Source organism: Macaca thibetana, chromosome 7, assembly GCF_024542745.1.
Source record: "Macaca thibetana thibetana isolate TM-01 chromosome 7, ASM2454274v1, whole genome shotgun sequence".
Lineage (NCBI taxonomy): Eukaryota > Metazoa > Chordata > Mammalia > Primates > Cercopithecidae > Macaca > Macaca thibetana.
In genome coordinates, this window is record NC_065584.1 from 3,390,288 (window position 1) to 3,415,726 (window position 25,439).

General features: G+C 44.1%; 2 protein-coding genes across 46 annotated transcripts in view; one reads left to right on the plus strand and one right to left on the minus strand.

The window, feature by feature from the left end:
* The window catches only part of ATP5MJ (ATP synthase membrane subunit j), an 819,915-nt gene that overhangs the window by 670,229 nt on the left and 124,247 nt on the right, over positions 1-25,439 (plus strand). The window contains exon 1 of one of the 44 annotated variants that reach the window (XM_050798510.1): positions 16,714-16,717. The exons of the other annotated variants lie outside the window; for them this stretch is intronic. The gene's annotated coding sequence lies outside the window, so the exon portion shown is untranslated. Of the gene's footprint in view, positions 1-16,713; positions 16,718-25,439 lie in introns of those variants that run through there. 44 annotated transcript variants of the gene reach the window in all.
* Positions 3,488-25,439, minus strand: part of TDRD9 (tudor domain containing 9) — a 127,485-nt gene continuing 105,533 nt past the window's right edge. For both annotated transcript variants that reach the window (XM_050798360.1, XM_050798361.1), the window contains 8 exons: positions 22,960-23,115; positions 22,143-22,213; positions 20,159-20,268; positions 19,269-19,365; positions 15,506-15,644; positions 13,658-13,776; positions 6,460-6,532; positions 3,488-4,168 (listed from right to left, as the gene is read on the minus strand). In XM_050798360.1, coding sequence (XP_050654317.1) covers positions 4,067-4,168; positions 6,460-6,532; positions 13,658-13,776; positions 15,506-15,644; positions 19,269-19,365; positions 20,159-20,268; positions 22,143-22,213; positions 22,960-23,115 — 867 coding nt within the window. In that variant the 3' untranslated portion in view covers positions 3,488-4,066. The remainder of the gene's footprint in view (positions 4,169-6,459; positions 6,533-13,657; positions 13,777-15,505; positions 15,645-19,268; positions 19,366-20,158; positions 20,269-22,142; positions 22,214-22,959; positions 23,116-25,439) is intronic.

Here is a 25,439-nt window from a genome sequence, read left to right on the forward strand (position 1 = left end):
GAGAAGGCATAAAAAATTCATAAACTAAACTACATAACAAAATCAATTTTAACACAAAGAAAGCCTGGCAAAAGATATAAACAGTTCACATACAAGGAGAAGCCAATGGTCCTTAGCATCTGAGAATGCTCAGCCCACTCATAAGGAGAAACTCAAGACTACTCATCTGCCAGAGAGAAAGTGCATCTCCTTAGTGTCCAACATTGTCCTAACTCGGAGGGTGAGTCTGGGAATGGACTGTCCTATAGTGCTGCGGGGAGCGTGTGCTCTATGGAGAGCGATGTGGCAACATCTAGGAATGGAGTGATTTACTAAACGCCTTCTGACTCAGCAATCTCAATCCTAGGAATTTATTCTATAATAAATTATGCACATGTGAAATGACAGGTACACAAGGACATCCATCGCGACACTGCATATAATAGTAAGACTAGAAACTATCCAAATGCCCGTCGTGGGGGCGTCGTTAATTATGAAACATCAATAAAATGATAAAGCCATGAAGCACTTAAAAAGAATGAGGCACCTCTTTGTGTAGGATCTAGCAGTGCGATCCACAGCAGTCAGTGAAAAGTCAAGGTAGAGATCAGCATGTGCAGCACGCAATGACTCATGAAAATAAAGAGGCCTGTGTCCATACATGAAGAGATGAGCTCCGAAAGGACCCAGAAGACGCTGGTTGGATTCTCCTCCTGGGGCCATCAGGACACATAACCACAAACGGGGGGCTTTCAACAGAGATGGATTCCCACAGCTGTGGAGGCCAGAACTCCCACACCAAGGCGTCCAGGGCCCACACTCCCCTCCAAGGCACCAGGGAGAGCCTGGCCTGGCCTCTCCCAGCCTCCAGCAGCCCCAGGTCTTTTGTGGCTGTGGCCACCTCGCTGCGACCTCAGCCTCTGCCTTCACTGGCCTTCTCCTCTATCAGGACATTTGTCATTGGCTTCAGGTCCCATCCTAAATCCAGGGCAATCACCTCATTTTGAGATCCTTAACTCAGTCACACTGGCAAAAAACCCTTTTCCCAAATACAGTCACATTTATAGGGAGTTGTGGGGGTTTGGACATGGACATAGCCCCAGGCTATGTCCAGGGAGGGGACACCACTCTGCCCACCACCATGGTGCCTCCGAGAACCTTCTCTTCTGAGCCGTGGTGCCCCGCCTGCCTCTGGTCACTCTGCTGTCTCTCTGGTGCACGTCCTGTCTGGCCACCCTGCCCTTCCACTGCTCCCACCCCTGCTGCACACCAGTGTCTCTTCCTGGACTTAGCTGTGCTGGTTTTGCACCCTGTGCCCCATGCAGCAGTCAGAATAATCTTTCTCAAAACGTCATCAAGGCATGACACTCTCTTGTTCAAAACGCTCCAGGAGCTCCCCACCTCACTCAGAGTAAATCCCAAAACCTGCCTGTGGCCCACACGGCCTGGCTGCTCTCCAGCCTGACCACTGGTACCCTCCACACTCTGTGCCAGCTGCACGGGCCGCCTGGTGGCTCCTCATGTGCACCAGGCCTGCTGCCTCCTTGGGGCCTCACACACCTCCTCTCAGCTATTCCAGTGCAGCCTGGGCCAGGCCTCTGCTTGAATGTCACAGGGGAAAGGCTGTCCCCAGCTGCTTCTCTAAAGCAGCGTCGCTCTCTGTACCTCCCCCCATCACAGGATCAGCAGCTAAGACCCAAGCTCAAGTCTGACGCCTGTTTCCATAAATCAAGTTTTGCGGGAACACAGCCCTGCTCATTTGTTTATGGCTACTCCTGAGCTTCAACACAAAGCTGAACAGCAGCAGCAGCAAGCACGTGGCCCACAAAGCAAACACAAGTGTGCGCGCTCCTGTCCTGCCGCATGACAGCTCTCACTCTGCCACCTGACACGTCTGACCACCATCTGCCTCTACCCACTGCTCCCTGAGTGCGGTGACACCTGGGCCACTTTGCTCGCAGTGGATCTTCAGCGTCCGTGACAGTGTGTGGAACACAGGGCGTGCTGACAGGATGCATCGGGATGAAACAATGACTCCCTCTGAGGAGCACTCGGGCTGGGCCTGAGAGACTTCACTAGAGACCCTTTTCAAATGTCTTCATTTTGTGTCATGGACATGTATTATTATACTAACAACATTAATACGTATTTAAATATGAGGACAATTTTACAAACAAACAAGGCAAGTACCCTCTTAAGACAGATAAGGAAGGCAACGCAATCGGAGTGCACCACTTGGTTTTACAGAAGATAATTTTCTTTGCTATCTACAAAATCCATGTTATAAAGCACAATGACTGACCTGGCCAGTGATATTGCTGTGACCGTGCGGGGACATAGCAAAGAAGGTGCAGAACAGTGGGAAGGAGCCAATATTTATCTACTGCTCAACAGCTGATGGCTAGGATGGCAATCACAAAAAAGCAGAACAAAAACATCCCTCAGCAAGATGACAGCAATCCCAGAAAAATATAGGGAATAGTATGGTTTCCTTTGAGAGCTGCGTGTTTTTGTTTTTATTTATTTATTTTTTTTTTTTTGAGATACGGTCTTGCCCTATTGCCCAGGCTGTAGTGCAGGGGTACACTCACAGCTCACTGAAGGCTTGAACTCCTGGCCTCAGACAATCCTCCCATCTCAGCCTCCCAAAGTGCTAGGATTACAGGTGTGAGCTACTGCACCTGGCCTAAATTTTTAACCACTTACTAAAAGTCTGGTTAAAAAGCAAACAGGAGTGCTTGACCGTTGTGAGCGCCCCCTACTGCTAAGGCCACACATGGTAACTTTGTGCACATGGACAAAGTACTCATAGGTCGGCAAAGAGAAAACCAATCAAAGCATCTGCTGCCTTCCCCAGGGGCTTTCCCAGAGGGCTTTCTGACAACGGGCAAAACCTTCACTTTAAAGCTGAACTAAGTTTTGGGTGTGCTCAAACCCTTCCAAGAGCTCTCCATGTGTGTGCCAACTTGGTATGACTGCTTCCTATCTAAGGCTGGGAAGCACATTCCCCAGAAGGCCAGGACAGTGGCCCAGTGACAGGGGTGCAGTGCCGCCTGGCCACTGCAGCTGCTTGGTGGTCTTCCCGCTTGGCATCTGCTAGCTTCCTGCTGCTGGTCAGCGAACCCACAGAGGCTCAGCACAGCACCGGTGCTCCCCAAGATGTGACAGCTTCCGAGACCCCACACAAGCTCCCGTTTATGATCCCAAGCTAATGCCCACACACACATGCTTCTCCTGTTTCCTCACGATCTTCAAATTGTCCACCTGGGACAAGTCGGTTTAAGCAGAGCATTTCTCTGATCCTACAACTTCCTTCTCACATGTGTGAGCTTCACTGGCGTCTTTCACTGCTGTATTTACAACAGCTCTGTTCTGACCAAATCCTTACTGATGTGAGTTGAGTTTTTAAAAGAGGTCTTGTATCCCTGTATCAGTTTTATAATTTCAGATTTTTTAGAACTAAATACACCTTAACCTCCTCTGACTAAAAACTGTCAGAAACAGAAACTTCATCTAATGCTTTTATTGTTTTAACACAGATAAGCTATGGCCATGTAATCTCTGATTTCCAAAATGTGAACCAAGAACTATAACTCAACTTAGTCTTACAAAAATTAGATATTTTCCCTCATGGAAAAAACAAATCAGAAAATACTACATGGTTTTTTTTGTTTTTTAAGTTTTTTCCTGGACTACTGGTTGAAATCATTGTAACAGGATAGAATATGTAGGCACATTCTGGAACATTACATCTAAGATTAACTACTTATATTTACCTTCATAAATTTAAAGCAAAATATAGCTCTTTATCCAAACAGTCTTCTTTCAGAACAATTTTTCCAAAATATTTAATACAGTGATTTTCTGTTTCTAGAAAAGACTAGAGTTTCCAATCCTTCCCACCTGAACAAAAACACCACTCTCTGACTATCACCCAAAGAGAAAAGAAGAAAGAAAAGGCCTTTAGGATGCAGTGGGCACAGACTGTAACGTCCAGACACAGAGGAAAGTCAGTCTGCGGAGGGAGTCTGGAATCCACCCTCCGCAGCTTCCTGAGGGGTGTGCTGGAGGCCGCCTGTGGACACGCTCAGGTGCCGAGCACAACCAGTTTGTGGAGCTGGTAGAGAAAGGTGTTCTTCCCTCTGCTGCTCTCACGGTCGGCCTGCTCCATGACCAGCTTTGGATCAACCTAACGGGGTAGACAAGAGGACCAGTCAGGCTCTGTGACAGCGTTTCCAGACATAAAATACACATGCATTAACATCCGGGATGCACAAAGTATAATTCAGTTCTCCAAAAATATCTACAGAACACTTCTCTACTCTCGCACTTCATACTGTATGTTTGATAATTCATTTTTAATTTCATGTTTAAATAACCCCATTAAAGATGGACAAAAGACATGAACGCTTCTCAAAAGAAGACACTCAAGGGCCAAAAACATTTAAAAATGCTCCACACATCACTAATCATCAGAGAAGTGCAAATCAAAACCACAGAATACCATCTCACACCAGTCAGAATAGCTATTATTAAAAAGTCAATAAAGCAACAGATGTTGGCAAGGCTGCAGAGAAAAGAGAATGCTTATACACCATTTGTAGGAATATAACTTAGTTCAGCCACTGTGGAAAGCAGTTTGGAGATTTCTCGAAAATCTTAAAACAGAACTACCATTTGATCCAGCAATTCCATTACTTGAGTATATATCCAAAAGAAAACAAATTGTTCTACCAAAAAGACACATGCATTCACATATTCACCACAGCATTGTTCACAATAGCAAAGACATGGAATCAACCCAGGTGCCCATCAACAGTGGATTGGATAAAGAAGATGTGGTACACATATACCATGGAATACTACACAGCCATTAAAAAGAATGAAATTGTGCAATCAGGATGCAGCTGGAGGCCATTACCCTAAGCAAATTGATGCTGGAACAGAAAACCAAATACTGTAAATGTTCTCACCTAAAAGTGGAGCTAAACATTGAGTACTCATGGACATAAGATGGGAACAAGAGACACTGGGGACCACTAGATGGGGGAGGGAGGCAAGGATTGAAAAGTTACCTATTGGATACTATGCTTAGTACCTGGGTGATGGGATTAATTGTACCTCAAACCTCAGCATTATGCCACATACCCAGATAACAAAAGCTGCAAATGTACCCTTTGAATCTAAAATAAAAGTTGCAAACAAATAAATTCATGATTAATACTATGGCAAGCTTTACCGAGAAATCTCCCATGCATGCATATGTAAATGTGGATGGTAACTGCATTACAGGTTTTGAAAACACTGAAATTTTCTAAAACATACTAACCTCAAAGTGAAATTCTATTTTCAAAAAAGTCCTGCTAGTTCATCACCCTCAGACACTCCAATTGAGCCTGATGGCCACAGGGGCTGGTGTGGCTGCCCCACTCCTTGCCCATGGAGCTCCGCACATAATTGGGCCGGCTGCTGCGATCAGCCTTGGGGTCCCTAAAGCGGGACCTAGGCGCAGGGCACAGGGGGAGCAGACTAGCTTCACAGCAGGAGCAACCTTTAGGCGCAGGATGGGACACAGCCCCCCAAAGTAGAACCTCACTTAGATCGCCAAAGGGGAGAGGAAAGACTGCCCCTGCTGCTTTATATCTAAAGACATCCCTGGCTCCAGAATTAAATCTCCAAATTCCTTTGGGCTCCCTTCTCTGAAATCACATTTTGTTCCATTTCTAGCCCTACAGACAGGAAGTATCAGGGAGCCTATGAAGGGCTTTTTCCTTCTTCATGACTCAACTGTGGCCCCTAAAAATTCCTTCACTGAAGTCTGAACCCCCACTGTGATGGTATCTGGAGATGAGGCCTCTGGAAGGTGACAAGGGTTAGATGAGGTCATAAGGGTGGGGCCCCCAGGATGGGATTTGTGCCCTAAGAGAGGATGTCTCTCTTTCACGTGAGGACACAGTGAGAAGGTGGCCATCTGCAGATGTCCCTCACAAGGATCCACAAACTGGCACCTGCCCTAGGACTTCCAGCCTCCAGAGCTGTGAGAACAAATGTCTGCTGTTTCTAAGCCCCTACCCATGGTGGCACTGTGCCAGCAGCCCAAGCAAACAAAGATGACAACCAGTGGAGCCCGAAAGCCACCAAGCCAGTCACACGGCAGGAACAGCCAAGGCGCATTTCCCAAAGACCACCAAGAGCAGGAGGGTCCAATCCAGACCCTCATACCTGTTTTTTCCCAACTCATGGGGCAGTGAGTTATCCTGGTGTCTCACTCTTTGCCAGGACATCACGTAGAGGACGCTATGCAAAAACACCCTATCTGGTCTGAGATATTTGCTGGCTGGCCCCCAAAGCCATCCACTTTGCCTCCTGTCTCTGCCTCTCGGTCCCTCAGTCAGCCCTGGCTCTGAACCTTGGGTCTGCCCTGGGCCTGTCCCCTCCTCCACGTGGCGTCTTCTCACTAGCAGCCTGCATCCCACTCACCTGATTCCACTCGTAGGGCTTTTCATGCCACTTGGGAACAATCTTCTCTCTTGGTTTTGATTGACAGAACAAACTATAATTTTAAAAAAAAGGAAATTATCTTAATTATGTATTAGTAACTGAAAACACTGCTGTGATTTTTTTAAAGATTTAAATCCTATATATTTCTCACAGAATTAGAACTAGAATAAACTGTTTAAAGGCCAACACTGATGCAGTTATGATCAGAAAATATTTTAATTTGTAGCATATTCAAAAGCAGAAAGAAATGGAGTGCGGCAGATCTGTAAGACCAAGTCTTGTCTCTATGTTCCCTTAGCAACCAGCACTGCACATCACCACATGAATGAGTCAAGTTCTCTGAAATGTAACAGGACATTTTGTACCATTAGCTCTCAAGCAGTCATGACAAGTTGGAAATATCATCAGCTTTAAAAGATAGGGAATTTGAGCAATGAGGGAGTAAAGAGTTCTGCAGAGCCTCTCCCCCGTAAAAAAGCTATAAAACAAGGCAAAATTGTAAACATACATACATACAACAACGATTTGAAGGCTCTGGAAATTAACCAAAGGCAAACAAGTTGAGGAGCATTTGTTCATGACAAACTGCCGGCTCCAGGTGAGAACAGTGGAGTGCGTGGAGTTCTTGCTGGGGTAAGGGGCCGCTCCCACCCCATACACCTGCCCCTGAACCCCACACCACAGCACTCCCAGGGCCATGAAGGCTACGTGATCTGGATCACAGGATGAAAAACCCTCACACCTTGATTTGCAGCACTGTCCGTAAAAACAGCAATGAAGGAAACAGATGGGGAAAGCCCACAGCTTTCCAGCCTCAGGCCACATCCTGCTTGGGGCCAGCAGCAGACGAGACTATTCAGGAGGTAAGAGGGAGACCATGGAAAGGAGGGTGCCACAGAGGGAGAGCAGGCCCTCCGCATATCTCTGACTGATGGAGGGGTGCACACATGTGGGAAAAACCTGGGAAGCCCTGAGAAAAACAGAGGCCAGGGAAGAATTAAAAAGTGCCTGAACTTGGAGTGCACTTTCCAACCCAATGGCAAAGGGCAGAAGCCTTCAGGGCAGTATTTAAACACAACTTCTGACTGATCACTGGCTAAGCACTAAGCTGTGCAGATCAGATACAAGGACAACACCTAGGAAGCCAGACTAAAAAATAAAAATAAGAATAAACAAAACAAAACAGGAGCTGGGAGTGGTCACACATGCCTGTAGTCCTACCTACTTGGGAGACTGAGGCGGGAGGACTGCCAGAGCCCAGGAGTTCAAGGCTGCAGTGAGCCATGACCACATCACTGCACTCCAGCTTAGGCAACAAAGTGAGACCTTGTTTCTATAAAAATTAAAATTGAAAACATAACAAAACACCAGAACCCAGACATCAGTGACCTCACATCATGGGGGATGGACTTACAGGTTAAGTCTAGGCATGCTTCTAAAGTGAAACAAACAAAACAATAAAACCCAAAAACAACAGCTCTGGGGGAACTGCTCCAGTACCTTATCCAAAGTACCCAATTTCCAACAAAAAATTAGGAGACATCAAAGGCACAGGAATGTGTGGCCCACACACAGAAGAGCAGCCAGTAGAGGCTGAGTGTGTGGCCAGCTGCGGGTTCAGCACTTAAAGACCTCAAGGCAGCCACTGTGAACAGGTGCCAAGAATTTTTTTTAAAATAGGATAATAATGAGTCAGGGATAATCTCAATAAAAATTAAAAACTACCAAAGAAACAATAGAAATCCTAGAGTTGAAAAGTACAATGAAATGGAAAATTCTCTGTACCACATCCACATCGATCTGAGATGAAACAATAAAGGATCGGTAACCTTAAGGACGGATCAGCAGAAATTAACCAATCTGAAGAACAAAGAGGAAAAAGACTGAAGAAAAGTGACCAGAGCCCCAAAGACCAGTGAGGCCATTCGGATCGTGTTAGCAGGTGTTTAACACCAGCGCACTAGCAGATGTGCAAAGCAATGTCTCCCTAGGGGAGAAGAGAGCAGGCACGAGGCAGAAAAAAATTTGAAAAAATTCAAAACTGCAAATATATTATAAGTAAAAGGACAGAAAAAGCTATGCTAAGCAAATGGTAGCTAAAGAGAGCTGGGGTAGCTATATTAATATCAGACAAAATAGGCCTAAGAACAAGAAGTATTACTAGAGAAAGAAAGCTTTCATAATAATAATGATCCTGTATGTAGGAAATCCTAAGGAATCTACAAACACTACTAGAATGCAGAAGTTTAACAAGGTCACAGGATAAAAGACCAATATATAAAAATCAACTGATCCTTTCTAAAAAAGAAAAAATTCAAAAACAAAGAAAACAATTTTATTCACAATAGCATTAAAAGGACTAAAATATTTAGAAACAACTAAAGTGCAAGACCTGCACACTGAAAATTCTAAAACAGTGTTAAGAGAAATTAGAGAATACACAAAGGAACAGACACTCCATCTTCATGGACTGGACGGCTCACTACTGTTTAGGGTGGCAATTCTCCCCAAACTCACTCACAGGTTCCACACAATCCCTATCACAGTTCCAAAAAGGCTTTTTATACAAACTGACAAGCTGATCCTAAAATTTACATGGAAAGGAAAAGAATAGAAAAGAGTAAAAATAATTTTGAAAAAGAACAAAACAGGAGGACTAATGCTACAGCAATTAAGACAGTATAGCACTGGTACAAAGATAGATATAAAGTAATTGAACAAAACAGAAAGCCCAGTAATAAATCTTTACATTTATGGCCAATTGATTTTTGACTAAAGTATCAAGGCAATTCAATGGGGAAAGTATAGCTTTTCAGTAAATGATGTCATCGCCATTAGATATTCATATGCAAAAAATGACTTTAGGCTCTTGTATCACATACCATATACAAAATCATCTCAAAATGGATCAAAAACCTAAATATAAAAAATTACAAAAAGAGAGAAAATGATTGTGACCTTGAGTTTAACAAGGATTTTTTTAGATATAGCACCAAAAGCATAATTCATTTTTAAAAAAGATAAAATAGGCCGGGTGTGGTGGCTCACCCCTGTAATCCTAGCACTTTGGGAGGCCGAGGCAGGCAGATCACGAGGTCAAGAGATCGAGATCATCCTGGCCAACATGATGAAACCTCATCTCTACTAAAAATACAAAAATCAGCTGGGCATGGTGGCGGGCGCCTGTAGTCCCAGCTACTCGGGAGGCTGAGGCAGAAGAATTGCTTGAACCCAGGAAGTGGAGGCTGCAGTGAGCCGAGATCGTGCCACTGCACTCCAGCCTGGGTGACAGAGGTAGACTCAGTCTCAAAAAAAAAAAAAAAAAAAGATAAAGTAGTGTCTTAGTCCATTTTCCCCTGTTATAACTGAAGACCACAGAGTGGGTCACTTATAAAGATAAGAAATTTATTTCTCACAGTTCTGGAGCTGGGAAGTGCAGGAGCATGGCTAGCACCTGGCCAGGGCCTTCTTGCTGCATCATGACATGGCAGAGGGGCAAGCGAGTACTTGAGACAGGAAGAGGCACCGGGGCAGGCCCACTTTACAACAGTCTACACTCTCTTCATAACTAACCCTCTCTCGCAATGACATGAGTCCAATCAACCCCTTATTATGCCCAACCTTCCAACACTGTTGCACTGGGTATTAGGTTTCAAACACATCACATTCAAACCACAGCAAGTAGATTTCATCAAAATTAAAAATTTGTGTTCTTTGGAAGACACCATTAAAATAAGAAGACAAGCTACACAATGGATAAACTAATTGCAAATTACTTACCCAATAAAAGACATGTATCTAAACTTTTAAAAAACTTTCTACAACTCAATAATGAAAAGACACATTTAAAAATGGGCAAAAGATCTTAACAGACATTTCACTAAAAAAAAAAAAAAAAGATAAATGACTGGCTAAGAGGATAAAAAGTTGCTCTACATCATTAAACATTAAGGAAATGAAAATTAATGCTACAATGAGAAACTACCATACTCACCACACCGACTACAGTAACAATACACTGACAGTGCCACATGCTGGTGAGAATGTGGAGAAGCCAGAGTCAGCCTACGTTGCTGGTAGAAATGTAACATGGTACAGCTATTTTGGAAAACAGTTTGGCTGTTTCCTTGTGTTTTTTTTTTCCAGATGGAGTTTCGCTTTTGTCACCCAGACTGGAGTGCAATGGCGCAATCTTGGCTCACTGCAACCTCCACCTCCTGGTTCAAGCGATTCTCCTGCCTCAGCCTCTCAAGTAGCTGGGATTCCAGGCACGTGCCACCACGCCAAACTAATTTTTGTGTTTTTAGTAGAGACAGGGTTTTACCATGTTGGCCAGGCTGGTCTGGAACTCCTGACCTCAGGTGATCTGCCACTTCAGCCTCCCAAAGTGCTAGGATTACTTACAGGCATGAACCACCACGTCCAGCCCTGGCCTTTTCTTAAAAGATTACCATAAACCTACCAATACAACCTACGAACTCCACTCACAGATATCTACCCGAGAGCAAGACACAAAAAGACTGTTCACATATTCACAAAAAGACTGCATGTGATTATTCATAGCAGCTTTCTTCATAACAGCCAAATACTGGAAATAATCCAAATATTTTACCAACTGGTGAATGGATAAAACAAAAAGTGGCATATACAAACACTGAAATATTATTTAGTAAAAAGGAACATGATACGACATGGATAAACCTCAAAAGTACTAAGCTAAGTGAAAGAAGCCAGATTTTAAAATTAAAATGTGATTCCACATATACAAAAATATCAGAGGAGGCAAACACATAAACAGAAAGCAGATCAGTGGTAGCCGGGCTGGGGTGGGAACAAGCCTGAATGTAAATGGACAGGGGGAACTTTCAATCCTAAACACAGCTTTACTGAGGTGTACTTTATATATCCTAAAAGTCATCAACTTTAGGCACATAATTTATTACTATTAGTAAATTTATGGGGTTGTACAAACAATGACACATTCTGTTTCAATATATTAGTCAAGCAGGTGGCATCTGTTACCTGCTACCAGGAGAAGTCGGGGCACCCCTGCATCTTGTCTTGGAGTCACCAAGGAAAACACACATAGTGAGGCCCTGGCTGGAACAAGCCTTTACTTACAGAGAGAGGGGACAGGACAGGATCAGCTCTAGTGATGGGCACTGGTCCCTGTGGCCAGCAGGTAACTCCCGGAAGACAAGGCAGGCCTGCAGGCCCCTCTCCTGTGTGGCAGCAGGAGAGCCCTGTCCCATCCCTACAGTGGTGGGATTGACCAGGTACCGTATGACACACAGACTTAAGCAGGGCAGAGCCTGAATCAAGGAAAGATCTTCCCACACATGGCGACGAGCCCTCCACAAGCTGTGAGGACCCTTAATTTTATGGGAAGGAAGCGTTCCAGGCCCAAGGCCTGTTCTCAGACAGCAGAGAGGGGATCAAAGGCTGCCTACGTGAGACTGCCTTTCCTGACAATACTTAAAAGTAAACTTCTTTGGATGACAGAAATGCTGAAAAGCTGGGTTGTGTTGATAAGACTGCACAACTATAAATTCACTAGAGTTATTGAATTGTTCAAACAAACAAACCAATACCTATCTATGGCATAATAAGGCAGAATACAGTTACCCTTGTTTTGGGGGCAGGGAGTGATGGTGGCTATAACCACACCCACACACCCTAAGGAGCACCGGGGCTCTGACCTGGGTGCTGGCCACATGGGCGTGTACCTGTGTACTTAAACTTCAACCCAAATTTTACATAAAAATATTTTTACCAACCAGGCATGGTGGCTCAATGCCTGTAATCCCAGCACTTTGGGAGGCCAAGGTGGGTGAATCACCTGAGGTCAGGAGTTTGCCTGACCAACATGGTGAAATCCCGTCTCTACTAAAAATATAAAAATTAGCTGGGCGTGGTGGTGGGTGCCTGTAATCCCAGCTACTTGGGATGCTGAGGCAGGAGAATCGCTTGAACCTGGGAGGTGGAGGTTGCAGTGAGCCGAGATCATGCCATTGCACTCCAGCCTGGGTGACACAGAGCAAGACTCCATCTCAAAAAAAAAAAAAAAATTACCAGCTTGGGCAACATAGCAAGACCTCATCTATAGAAAAAGCTTAAAAATTAGCCAGGTGTGGTTGTGCATGCCTATAGTCCCTGCTACGGGGGAGGCTGAGGCAGGAGGATCATGCGTGCCCAGGAGTCAGGAGCTGCAGTGAGCCATGATCATACCACTGCACTCAGCTTGAGCAATAGAGTGAGACTCTGTCTCTAAAAATAAATAAATAAATATTTAAAATATTTTTATATAAAAGAAAATGAAGACAGAAAACTAAAACCGGCCTTTCTCACCATTTGTAAGACAGCTATATATACCTTTTTAAAAAATGCTTATTAAACTAAAAGAAATCAACGCAAAAGGCATAGGAAGGAGAGAAGTGTCACCGTGATACCAGATGCCACCTGCTCTCACATAGCTCCAGGTCCCAGCCAGCACAGGACACTGTCAGGCAAGGAAGGGCCGCGCCCTGCCGATGGAGACTGGCTCTGGGGCAGGAGCGCAGGACTGGGTAGGTGGAATGCTGGTTTCTCCTCCACAACCACTCCCGCTCTTCTTGGCCTTCCCAGGGCCCTCGAGCTGCCTTGGGCTCATGGGCTACACCAACAGGAGCCTTTGTCTCTGCATTCTGGTTTGGTTTGGCCCGTGGAGAGTCCAGCAAGAGGTGAGAGACAGGGAGGTGAGGTCAGAATGCTCCTTCTCCGACCTCCCCTGCGGAGAGGCTCAAGAGAGGCCCAGTTCTGTGAGGCTCAGTTCTGTAAGGCCCAGTCCTGCAGGCCGGACTCCCCCGATCCCTAAGACACCCACCACTGGGAATGGTGGGTGACGCATTACCCACTGTGGCTTCCCATGCCCTGCCCATGCTGTCCCTTCAAGGGACACACACACACACACACACACACACACACACACACACACACACACACACACGGGACAAGGGTGCTGCTCTCCACAGGAAGAGTGTCCTACATTCTGATGCCTCCCAGTGCTGCCTCCAGCACTGGCACTCCACTTCAGGTGATCGACATGTCACACTGCCTACACAATTCAAAACAGCCATGATCAAGGCAGCTGACAAAGTTGATCGGGAAGAAAAGAAGACCACGTCATCACACAGCTTACCCTAAAAGCTTCTGACGGGCGCTATCCTGAAGCTGCGCAACTCTCTCTGGCCCAAGACACTTGCATCCATTTGGTCCATCACAGACTAGCTTGTTAATAGCAGCCCTGAGAATATTAACCTGTAAATAAACAGCAACATAAACACTCATACGGCTCCAGTGTAACTGAATTTCATCCCATGTTAGACAATCCACAGCATTCAGAGTTAGTATTCTCTGTCATCAATATGGTTTATCCACTCGCCTGCTGAAGGCATCTTGACTGCTCCCAGTTTTTAGCAATTATGAATCAAGCTGCAATTGATATTCACATACAAGTTCTATGAGGATGCTAGTTTTCAAATCTCTTGAATAAATACCTACAGATGGGATTCCGGAGTCATATGGTAGGTGCGGGCTTAACTGCATATGAAACTGTCTTCTAAAACAGTGGCACTAATCCGCACTCCCACCAGCAATGAACAAAAGGTCCCCGGGACCTGCACCACATCCTTGCCATTGCTGGTTACTGTCAGGTTTTGGATTTTAGCCATTCCAGTAAGTATGTGGTGCTATCTCATGGGAGTGTCAATTTGCATTTTCCTAATGACATATGATGCTGAGCATCTTTTCATGTGTTTATTGCCATGTATATTTTAATTTTGTTGCTTGTTTTCTTATAATTGAGTTTTAAGAATTCCTTACATATTATGGATACAAGTCCTTCATCAGATATGCAACTTGTAAATATCTTCTCCTAGTGTGCACTTGGTCTTTTCTTCCTCTGAAGAGGGTCTTTTGCAGAACAAAAGTTTTTAATTTTGATAAATTCAAACGTATCAATTTCCCCTTCACAGATTGTGCTTTGGGTGTTGTATTTACAAACTCATGCCACACCCAAAGTCACACAGATTTTCTGTATTTGCTTGTAGCATCTTAATAGTTTTACATTTTCCCATTAGGTCTATGGCTTACGGAGTAGTTTCAAGCCCATAAGCCCCTTCTTGAGACCGAGCAATCATGACTTAACAGCTGCAGAGACAAACCGACACCTGCCCCTGGAGCGTCGGCAGCTGTCTCCGCAGCTCCTCCTTTCCCCCAGCCCTTCAGTGTGGTATGTTAACCTCACCCGTCCCAGGAACTTCTAAGAAAGAAAGGTACTTAGAGAGTAGCATTTCTCAAACTATTTGTGGTAAAGGATCAGTTTTGGTTTTCCCACTTTGAAAATGCAATAAAAATAAATTACTATAATGATTAAAGATTTTTTTAATGTACATAATATGAGCCCACATTTCTCATTATTAGATTCAAATGACATACAAATACTTTCTGTACTTGCTACACAGTTTTCCTGTCTGCCTCTGCCACCTCACCCCAGAGCTAGTGCGGTGCCCAGACAATGCTGCAAGTAGCTCAGCTCTGCACTCATGCCGACCCAGCCCTCTGCTCAGCATGGTCACCAGGCTGGGAGAAAGGGCAGAGGGGCAGGAACTTGTGTCCTCCTTTCCCAGTAAGAACTAGCGAGGATGTTCCACTTCCTGACTCGGAATGAGACCCACAGCAGCCCTACAGCCCGTGGTTTAGCTGATTGCCCAGAAAAAAAGCTTAAGCCAGGAGACACCAAATGAGAGATTCAGAGAGCACCATCTATCAGGAAGTTACTTTTCACAGGAAAGATACGTCAAATTGGCAAGTGAAGGAGCGGTCCTCCCGGAAGGCGACCCCAGGAGGGACAAGGAATATGCACATCTCCAGGACCAGAAGTGTGTGTCTGCACCGCAAGCTCCACGGCAGACTCTGCACTCACTGTCAGGTGAGCAAAGCCAGAGAGAGACAGGGTTGTGGCGCCGTGATGCTGTGCTACCCTTACCTCGACAACGTCCTCCACGCTGAACTGAACGTCAAACGCAAGCTCCATGTCGTGCTCGGGCAGTATGGAAGCCCCTGTAGTTGGATTCCACCCCAAACCACAAAGGACTCCAGTATAGTACTTGCCATTCTGATCAATCCTAAATGGAATGTTTTCAGAAGAGTCCATTATTTCAGAATTGTTAAAGTACATGTTTTAGCATGTAAAAATTGACCGATAAAATTATCCTAAATTCTGCCAGCCCTAGCATAGCAATTAATTTCATTTGTGCATTTTTTCTGCCAGTTTTTACAATTGAAATATAGTTATAAAATATATAGGTAAGGATAGTAAATTCCGTATTTTTATTAATACTTAATTTTTATTAATACTTTATTAAGTTTCTAATGTGGTAGATAAGATAATGAAAAGAATATTTTATCATTAATGGGGATTTTTTTCCCTTTACCTTTAAATTCCTTCCATGGGTTAAATTCTTATTAGGGAGATTTCTGGAGAAAGGCTATGCACATATTTATGACTTGTGAAACAAGTCTAGCACTTAGAAAAAGCCTAAAAAAAAAGTCTGTTCACCTTCTCATCCTAAAACAATGGTGCACACTTACAAAGTTTTGTATCCCAGTTTTATCACCACCCTCCTCTGACCACTTCCTAGGGTTACAACACTGCCCTCAACACATGACTTACCCTCTAAATCATGGCCAGCATTTGGCAGTCTCCCGAGTAGCAAAATCTGGCTCCAGGAACCAAGGGAAGGAGGTAAGTACAGTGTTCTTGTCACTACACCAATAAGAGCATGTTCTCAGATGTCTGCTCCCATCCTGGAGGTGCCAGGCTCTGCTACCATGGAGCCTGCTGCTCACCCAGGGAGGCGGCCTCCACAAGGTACACAATGATGATGCCACTGAATCCAGGCTGACACCATCAACTACTCCAACTGTTCAGGGAAAACACCTCGAGGACAGGGGCAGCAAGAGGAGTGATGCACTCCAGGGACAAATGTGTGGTGGATCAGCTCCATGATGAAAGTAAGAGGAAATCTGGCACCAAGGCTCAGTCACCCTGAGTTACTGAGGGTCAGCTACAAGCAAAGGTCACATGGCAGAAAGAACAAAGGAGGGGAGACAAATGGCAGCTAGGTCAGTCCACAGCCAGTTGGCAAGGAAGGGGACAGTGGCCTCCACTTAGATGTCTCTGCTTATGAATGGGGGGTAACACATATCTCCTTTCCCTTTTTAAATTGAAAATCAAGATAAAATTTTCTGTTTATCTTCCTTTCCTGCCACTGTTGTACAAAGGGTATGTTAGAGGTGGCAAAAAATTATCACTTAGTCGTGAAGTTCAATCAGTTGTGACAGGACAGTGACACATGTGGAGGTAGAACAGACTTTACCCAGAGACTGCAGGCTTTGAGTTTAACAAGTGGGGCCAGGACAGCCTCTCGTGCAGCAGCCAGATGCCACCCCAACAGGAGACGAATCCCATGCGGGTGCGCATTAGAGAGGTGGCTCAGAAAAGGAAGCAAGTGGGCACGGGTGCATGGCCCAGCAGTGGCTCTCGGGAGCTGTGGGCTTTGGAGGTCAGCTCCCCTCTGGAACACACCTCAGACACAGTGACGGGACCCCTGGGCCTGGTCTGTACTGAAGACCCCCCTCCTGCTCGCTGCAGAGGACTGCATACTTAAAGCGAAAGGAAAGGAGAATGCTCATCTCAAATCAAACAGCTCTCATCTTTCAAAGTTTCTCAAAAACAGTTGTTACTCAACAAATTAAAAAAAAACTCCAACCTGAGAGACAGAGTAAGACCCTGTCTCAAAAAACGAAAACAAAATCAACACCACCACCACCACCAAGCTTATACAACTACTCAGAGGCACGCAGAGTTTGGAGGAAAATACGCCAGGCCCCTCTGCTATCTTTCTGATAATCACCTAGGTAAGCCTGTGGATTCAAAGACAACTAGTCTTACGCACATTGTCACATAAACCATCCCAAATCTGGCACATTTCAGTTAATTCAACAAAATGAATATAACCACCAGCAAAGCACTGTGTATTGTTATATACATAACCTTTTCCTATTAAGTTTGTGCTTTTTCTAGAAAGATGGTGTTTTAAATACCAAGTATGTCAGTATTTCTTGAATGTCTACAACCTAAACACCTGCACTCTGGAGTTTTAAAATAACACATTATATTATTCAAATCTTCAAAAGCTGGTGTTGAAAAAAGGTGAGGCAGGAGCTTTGTCTAGTTAAAAAGGCAAGCAGGGCATCCAAAGTGCCACGAGAGGAAGGGACCTGCTTCCGCACTAGCCAAGTCTCGGGCCTGCATGTGCACAGCGTGCTATTGCTCATGAGATAATCCCACTGCCACGTGCGGTTCCTACACATTTGTCTCCCCAACGAGGGCTCCAAGATATCTGAACTTACAGAGATATTTATTGCACCATCATTGCAAAATTAGGCCAAATTTCAACAATTAAAGGCATATTCAATTCTTTCAGAACAAGAGCTGCTCAGAAACAAGTGCATGTATAAATAAAATAGGGCAGTATTTTGGTAAGCCATCATATGCCCATTCAGTGATATATGATGCAATTATCAAAATGGATATTTACAAAGATATCATATGAAAAACCTGATATTTGTGAGAAAAGAATACAGTATAACAAGAATCTTAAATGAAAATATGTAAATACATATAAATTTAAAATAAGTATACTAAATATTTAAGTTTAAATCTATAAATTTTAAAATGTGTTCATTTTTCACATTCAGCTTTTTCTAAGTAGCACATATTTTAAATAAAAAAATATTCTTACAACTAAAAAAAATCACTACACATTCGGAGATTGCACTGTCAGATTCTGCACAGGTGTAATGGCAAAAAGGACTGAGTAAATGGTGGGGCGCCTTCACCTGCCTTGACTGAACTCAGCCCGCTAGGTCTACAGACCACCCCTCCATGCTCATCAACTGACTAGAAAAGAAGAAAAGGGTAACTTTCCATGGCCCCAACTCTTGAAGTGCTACCAGGCCTCTACTGCAGTCTCGTCATGGCCATTTCCATCCTGCCCAGCAGAATGTGACTTCCTAAAGCCCAAATATTACTCCTTTTCTAGCCACCCCCACCCACTGCTCCACTAAAACCTAGGTTAGTGCTTTCCCAACAGAGAATGCTCTGTCAATCCCTAAAGTGCAAACAAAACCTTACAAAGCAGCAGCCCCCACTGTGAGGGTGACTTTAAGAGCTCTGCTCATAGCATCACACACTCCTCTCTATCAAAGTCTCTGGGAGAAATCCTGGCTTAATCGTGGCACTAACAAGAGCTACAATCTGCTGGGCAATCTGCCTTCTGATGTCATGGTTATCAAAGGAAGAGGGACTGACATGTACTTGTTGAAAACTGGTCACCAGAAAACGTGGAATCACATTTACCACCCATTAACAATGGGGTGTCCACCACCATGATATCCCATTTTGAGCCTGATTCCTAGCTCCATTTTTAATCTAGTTTGCCCCACTTTTGCCTCAAGCTCCTACGTGACACTGTGTGTACCTTTACAAGTTTTCTGAGCTTCTTTCAAAATCAGCCCAAGCATAAATAAATCAATAACAACACAGGCTTCACCCCAAGCAGCGAGCCATGTGGTGGCTAGCTTCTGTAAAGGCTTTCTTTCCAAAAGGAGCAAGGAGAGGCACCCATTTTTTCCCTGTCAGGTTCTTATTTTACAAAGCCTACAGACAAGAGGGATGCCCGTACCTTAACTCCATCACCGGTGCAAATAACATGCTGAGGAGAGCCGGGAGGCCAGGGATATGAGGCATCAGAGAGGTTTCTCTCAGCAGCATCGTAGATCCTGTTCAAGTCATGCTAAATCAACATTGGGCATTAACTCCCCTCCTGGCCCGCTCCTACTCATCTGCAGGCATCCCCTCCTCTGCTGAGTCTGTCCACTCCCCACAGGCCCACCCCAATAGTAACACCACACTCCCTGTTCTCTGTTCCCACAGTACCCTACAGAGAGACACTCCACTATGATGCTTAACCTTTTACCCCGCTTGGGGATAGGGCCAAGAGCTTGGATGTCTTCTACTCTGCAGTCAAGCAGGGTGGAAGGAAAGAAAGATCCAGGAGTCAATTATTAATACTTCCCACATCCTTGTACAAAAGGAAACGTGAGAACGCTCCACCGCGTAAACTCGCAGCAGCCAAAGCAGTCAGAAAATGGGCTAAAAGAGTAGCCCATAAGCCCGGCGTGGTGGCTCACGCCTGTAATCCCAGCACTTTGGGAGGCCAAGGCGCGTGGATCACAAGGTCAGGAGATCAAGACCATCCTGGCTAACATGGTGAAACCCTGTCTCTACCAAAAATACAAAACATTAGCCAGGCATGGTGGTGGGCGCCTGTAGTCCCAGCTACTTGGGAGGCTGAGGCAGGAGAATGGTGTGAACCTAGGAGGCGGAGCCTGCAGTGAGCTGAGATCGGCCACTGCCACTCCAGCCTGGGTGACAGAGTGAGACTCCATCTCAAAAAAAAAAGCACATAAGTGTACACTTGTTCACCAATTAGAGGATAAATTGTTCCTAGTAGCTGAAGTCAAGGAAAAGAAAAAAAGAGAGGACAAGGAACAAACAGAAGCCTTAAATTACCAGTCGCATTGATGGACAGGGAAGCTGCAACCAGCATTCTCTGGTGAAGGTCTTCAGGGGCGTCACTGATAATGACAGAGTTGATGCTCTCCTTCTCAATCCACACACACCTAAAAGGCAGGAGCACCAGGAGATGGGGTGACTGATCCACCAACCAGGCAATGTGCTATGCCAACCCACAAGCAACCCATTTCAAAAATACAAACGGGCAACTGCAGTGATAGACAGGAAGAAATATTTAACTCCCTACTCTCCTGCACATCTCCTTTTACTAGACCACCTCTTCACACAGCAGTCCTCAAGCTGGTCCCCGGCCCTCTTCTCTCTTCACTTCCTCGTGGCTGATCCCGACCACTCCTTGGCTTAGGAACCACGCACACGCTGTGGATGCCCAAACCTCCACCTCCACTCGAGACCCTCTGCCCTGCACTGCCAACCCATAAGGGCCATCACCTGCATCCTGGCAGAGGTCCACCCCACAGTTCCTCCGTCACCTCTCAGCAGAAGCCTGCCGCAGCTCCAGCAAGGACACCCTTAATTCTTCCTCTTCCCTTCATCACTTACTCTAATGTGGCTCCATCCTGCTGCTTCCACTCTGAAAGCGCTGGTGAAGCTGTTTCTGTATCTCCTGCCTTGGACTCAGTCTCCCATATTCCCACCCTGGGTTACAGCAGGGACCAGCCTCAGAAGCACAATCCTGCCTAAGGATCTTTCTACTCTGAAATCCAATGCTGGCTTCACACAGGGGCTCCTGAGACTATAAGCGCAGGCAGGTCCCCAGAGGCCTTGTGGAAATGCAGGCTCATCTGGAAGGCCCAAGGGGACCTGGGCATCTGCATTTCCAATGTGCTCCCCGGAGGACATTTTGAGAAGACAAAACAGGACATTTTGAGAAGACAAGGCATCATTTTAAAATGCACATAGTAAGGTTCACCAACCCTTTCAGGATGAAGTCTACACAGGTTGCCCTCGTCTACCACAAGCTTGGCACCTCCCTTCCTCCCAACCAATTCTCCAATCTTACTAAACTCACTCGAGTTACTCACACGTGCAAACTCTCAAACTCAGGCCTATGCACTTGCCCGTGGAGCCACCCTCATCCCACCTCCCCTCTCTTCCTCCAACACCTGCACCTTGGCTGATGCCTCTGTATCTGCCAGGCCTCAGATTTCTCTGGAAAACTCCATGGTCTTTCAAGGGTGGTTGAGCCCCCTAGATGCTTTCATGTTCTGTGCCCTTATCAAGAGCCCTATCACCCTATATTGTAGTTACCAGCTTCTTCTATACCCCCTGCCCACCAACTGGATCCATAATTTTCATGAAGACAAACAACTGTTTCTTGTTCACTGCTGTTTGCCTCAAACCACACACTGCTCCTGGCATACAGTTGGCTCTCACAGCTTTGCTGAATAACAATTGTAACAAGAACAGAAAAAAATGTAGTCTCTGATAAAAGATACTCAAAAATGTCTTATATAGAATGGCTTTCATGTGAGAGAGACAGAATACCTCAAATCAGGAACTGGGAGAGAAATGAGAAGTTAGAAAAGAAGGGAGAGAAATGAGAAGTTAGAAAAGATAATACATTCCGGCCAGGTGTGGTGGCTCATGCCTGTAATCCCAGCACTTTGGGAGGCCGAGGCGGGTGGATCACAAGGTCAGGAGTTTGAGACCAGCCTGACCAACATGGTGAAACCCTGTCTCTACTAAAAATACAAAAATTAGCTGGGCATGGTGGCGTGCACCTGTAATCCCAGCTACTCAGGAGGCCGAAGCAGGAGAATTGCTTGAATCCAGGAGGCAGAGGTTGTAGTGAGCCGAGATTGCACCACTGCACTCCAGCCTGAGCGACAGCGTAAGACTCTGTCTCCAAAAAAAAAAGATAACACATTCCAACAGTTTAGATATAAAGATACATTATTTTCTGATAAGGTCTGTAAATACAAAAGCAGAGAAAAAAAATTCATGGAAAACTTAATCATACCTGAATTTGGATATTCTGGTCAAACTATGGCACTTTAGTTCATAAGGGTTAAAAGGCCCATGAAGTACTGCCTGCATGCACAAATTATAGGAAGTGTTACCAATAAGCAAGATAACACTTAACATGAATTTTTAAAACTCAAAAGTCAGCTCATCCTTTAAAGAAAAAAAAAAGAAATCTCATTCATAATGTCTTTACGATTCAGTTAGGAAAAAGTGCCTTAAAGAACGTATTTTTCTGGGATGTAACTCATTCTCCTCAACGACTTCACTAACATTCCTTGATATATATGTTTAAGAAAGCCTTTGAACAACAAAAAAGAATCACTGACAAATAATTTAGTGAAAATACTATTATTTGAATTGCAGCAGACCAACTCAGTTGCATAGGTAGACCTGAGACCACACAGCCAGAGGCTGGGGAAACACAAGTGGAGTCTCTGAACAAGGAGACACCCTGGCCAGCCCTCCTCTCCAAGCAGGCAGGCAGCGCTGGCTCTAACAGCCAGCCAGGGAGTCCAAGGCTGGCACCAGTTCTCTGAACCCACACGCTCTGCTTCCTTTAGTCTGACAAAAAAGCACATCAGGAGGGTTAAAAAAAAAAAAAAAAAAAAAAACTACTCAAAGCTTCCTCTAAACCCCACTAAACACTAAACCCCAGGGTTTTTTCTTATTATAAGAGGATTCATTGTGAGAAAAGTAATAGCATTAAAAGCCAGAAAAGAAAAAACCACCATGACTAATGACTACAACTCCTAGCATATAAATGTAGAATGATACTAAGCTTTTAAATTACATTTTAAAACTCCTACAATCACCTTACAGTTTGGAGTACCCAGTTTATTGGAAGAAAAGCTCTCTAACAAAATCCGGATGAGATATTTCTCGTCGTCTTTCATGGGAAAGGGCGCACAGCCGTCTGTCACATTTTCTACTGACTTGGAAAAGAGGCCCTTGAGAACTTCATGGCTTTGCTGAACAAACGAGAAAAGTTTGTTTGGTTAAAAGAATACATTACAAGCACTTTCTTCCAAACTAATCAAAATATTTCATAGGCACAGTCTTACTCTGATTTCTATGTCATTAATTAAAGTATAGGGAAATAATTTTATGAAGTTCATTTTAAGATTTAAACAAAAGAAATAAGACGGGATTTACAACTTTATTTCTCCAAACAAAAAAGAAATCAGACAGCCTTTGTGACATTTTAGCCATTAGAGAATTTAAGAGAAATAAACATTTTTTACAGTTTTTTGGTTTTTTTTTTTTTTTTTTTTTTTTGAGACATAGTCTCACTCTTGTCGCCCAGGCTGGAATGCAATGGCGCGATCTCAGCTCACTACAACCTCTGCCTCCCGGGTTCAAGCAATTCTCCTGCCTCAGCGTCCTGAGTGGCTAAGATTACAGGTGGCCACCACCACACCCGGCTAATTTTTGTATTTTTAGTAGAGACGGGATTTCACCATGTTGGTCAGGCTGGTCTCAAACTCCTGACCTCAGATGATCTGCCTGCCTGGGCCTCCCAAAATGCTGGGATTACAGGCGTGAGCCACTGCACCCGGCCTACAGTTTTTTTAATTTTCTTTTTTCTTCTCTTACTATTGTTCCCAAGAAACATTTTTACAGGACTTTTTTATACATAAAATTTTGGTTTTATACTGGAAATACTAACATAATTCCCTGAAGTGTTTTTATATAAATTAAATACAGAATTTAGCCAGCACTCTGGCTAACATTTTGCTAGACTGTCCTTTCCTGATACCCAGTATTCTTCATCCTCAGCAGAAATAACAGAAGTAAAATAAAAGACCTTCAACATCAGCTTCAAAAGTGGCCTCTCTGATCATCTCAATAGATGCAGAAAAAGCACTTGATAAAATTCAATATTACTTCAAGATAAAAAATTCTCAGCAAATTAGGTATAGAAGGAACATATCTCAACGCAAGAAAGGCCATACATGACAAACCCACAGCAAACATCATACTGAGGAGGGGAAAGCTGCCATCTTTTCCTCTGAGAACAAGAACAACACAAGGATGCCCACTTTTATCATTTACATTCAACACAGTACTGGAAGTCCTAGCAAGAGAAATTAGGCAAGAGGAAGAAAGAAAGGGCATCCAAACTGGAAAAGAGCAAGTCAAAATGTCCCTCTTTGCAGATAACATGATCTTATATGTAGAAAAACCTAAAGACTCCACCAAAAAACTTTTAGAGCTGATAAACGAATTCAGAAAAGTTGCAGGATACAGAAATCAGTACACAAAAATCAGTAGCATTTCTAAACACCAATAACCAGCTAAAAAAGACATCAAGAAAGCAATCTCATTTACAATACCTACAAAAATAAAATAAAATACCTAGGAATATATTTAACCAAGGAGGTGAATGATCTCTATAATGAAAACTACAAAATATCAATTAAAGCAATTGAAGAGGACACAAAAAAATGGTAAGACATCCCATGTTTATGAATTGGAAGAATTTATATTGTTAAAATGACCATACTATCCAAAGCAAGCTACAGATTCAATGCAATTCCAATCAATATACCAATGACATTCTTCACAGAAACAGAAAAAAACAATCCTAAAGTTCATATGGAACCACAAAAGACCCCAAAAGCCAAAGCAATCCTGAGCAAAAAGAACAAAGCAGGAGACATCACAGTGCCTGACTTGGAAATACACTACAAAGCTATGGTAACCAAAACAGCACTATAGTGGCATAAAAACAGACACACAGATGACCAATAGAACAGAATAGAGAACCCAGAAATAAAGCCACGCATTTACAGACAACTGATTTTCAACAAAGGCTCCAAGAACATTCACTGGGGAAAGGATACTCTTCGATAAATGGTGCTGGGAAAACTGGACATCTAAATGCAGAAGAATAAAACTAAGCCTCTATCTCTTGCCATATACAAAAATCAACTCAAAATGAGTTAAAGACTTAAATGTAAGACCTAAAGCCATAAAAACTACTAGAAGAAAACAAGGAGAAATACTTTAGTACACTGATGTAGGCAAAGATTTTAGGGCCAAGACTTCAAAAGCAGAGGCAACAAAAATAGACAAATGGAACTATAGTACACTAAAAACCTTCTGCACAGTGAAGGAAACAATCAACAAAATTAAGAGACAACCTATAGAATGGGAGAAAATACTTGCAAACTACTCATCTGACAAAGGAATAACATCCAGAATATACAAGGGACTCAAACAGCAAAAAAGCAAACAGTTCAATTAAAAAGTGGGCAAAGGATCTGAACAGACATTTCTCAAAAGAAGACAT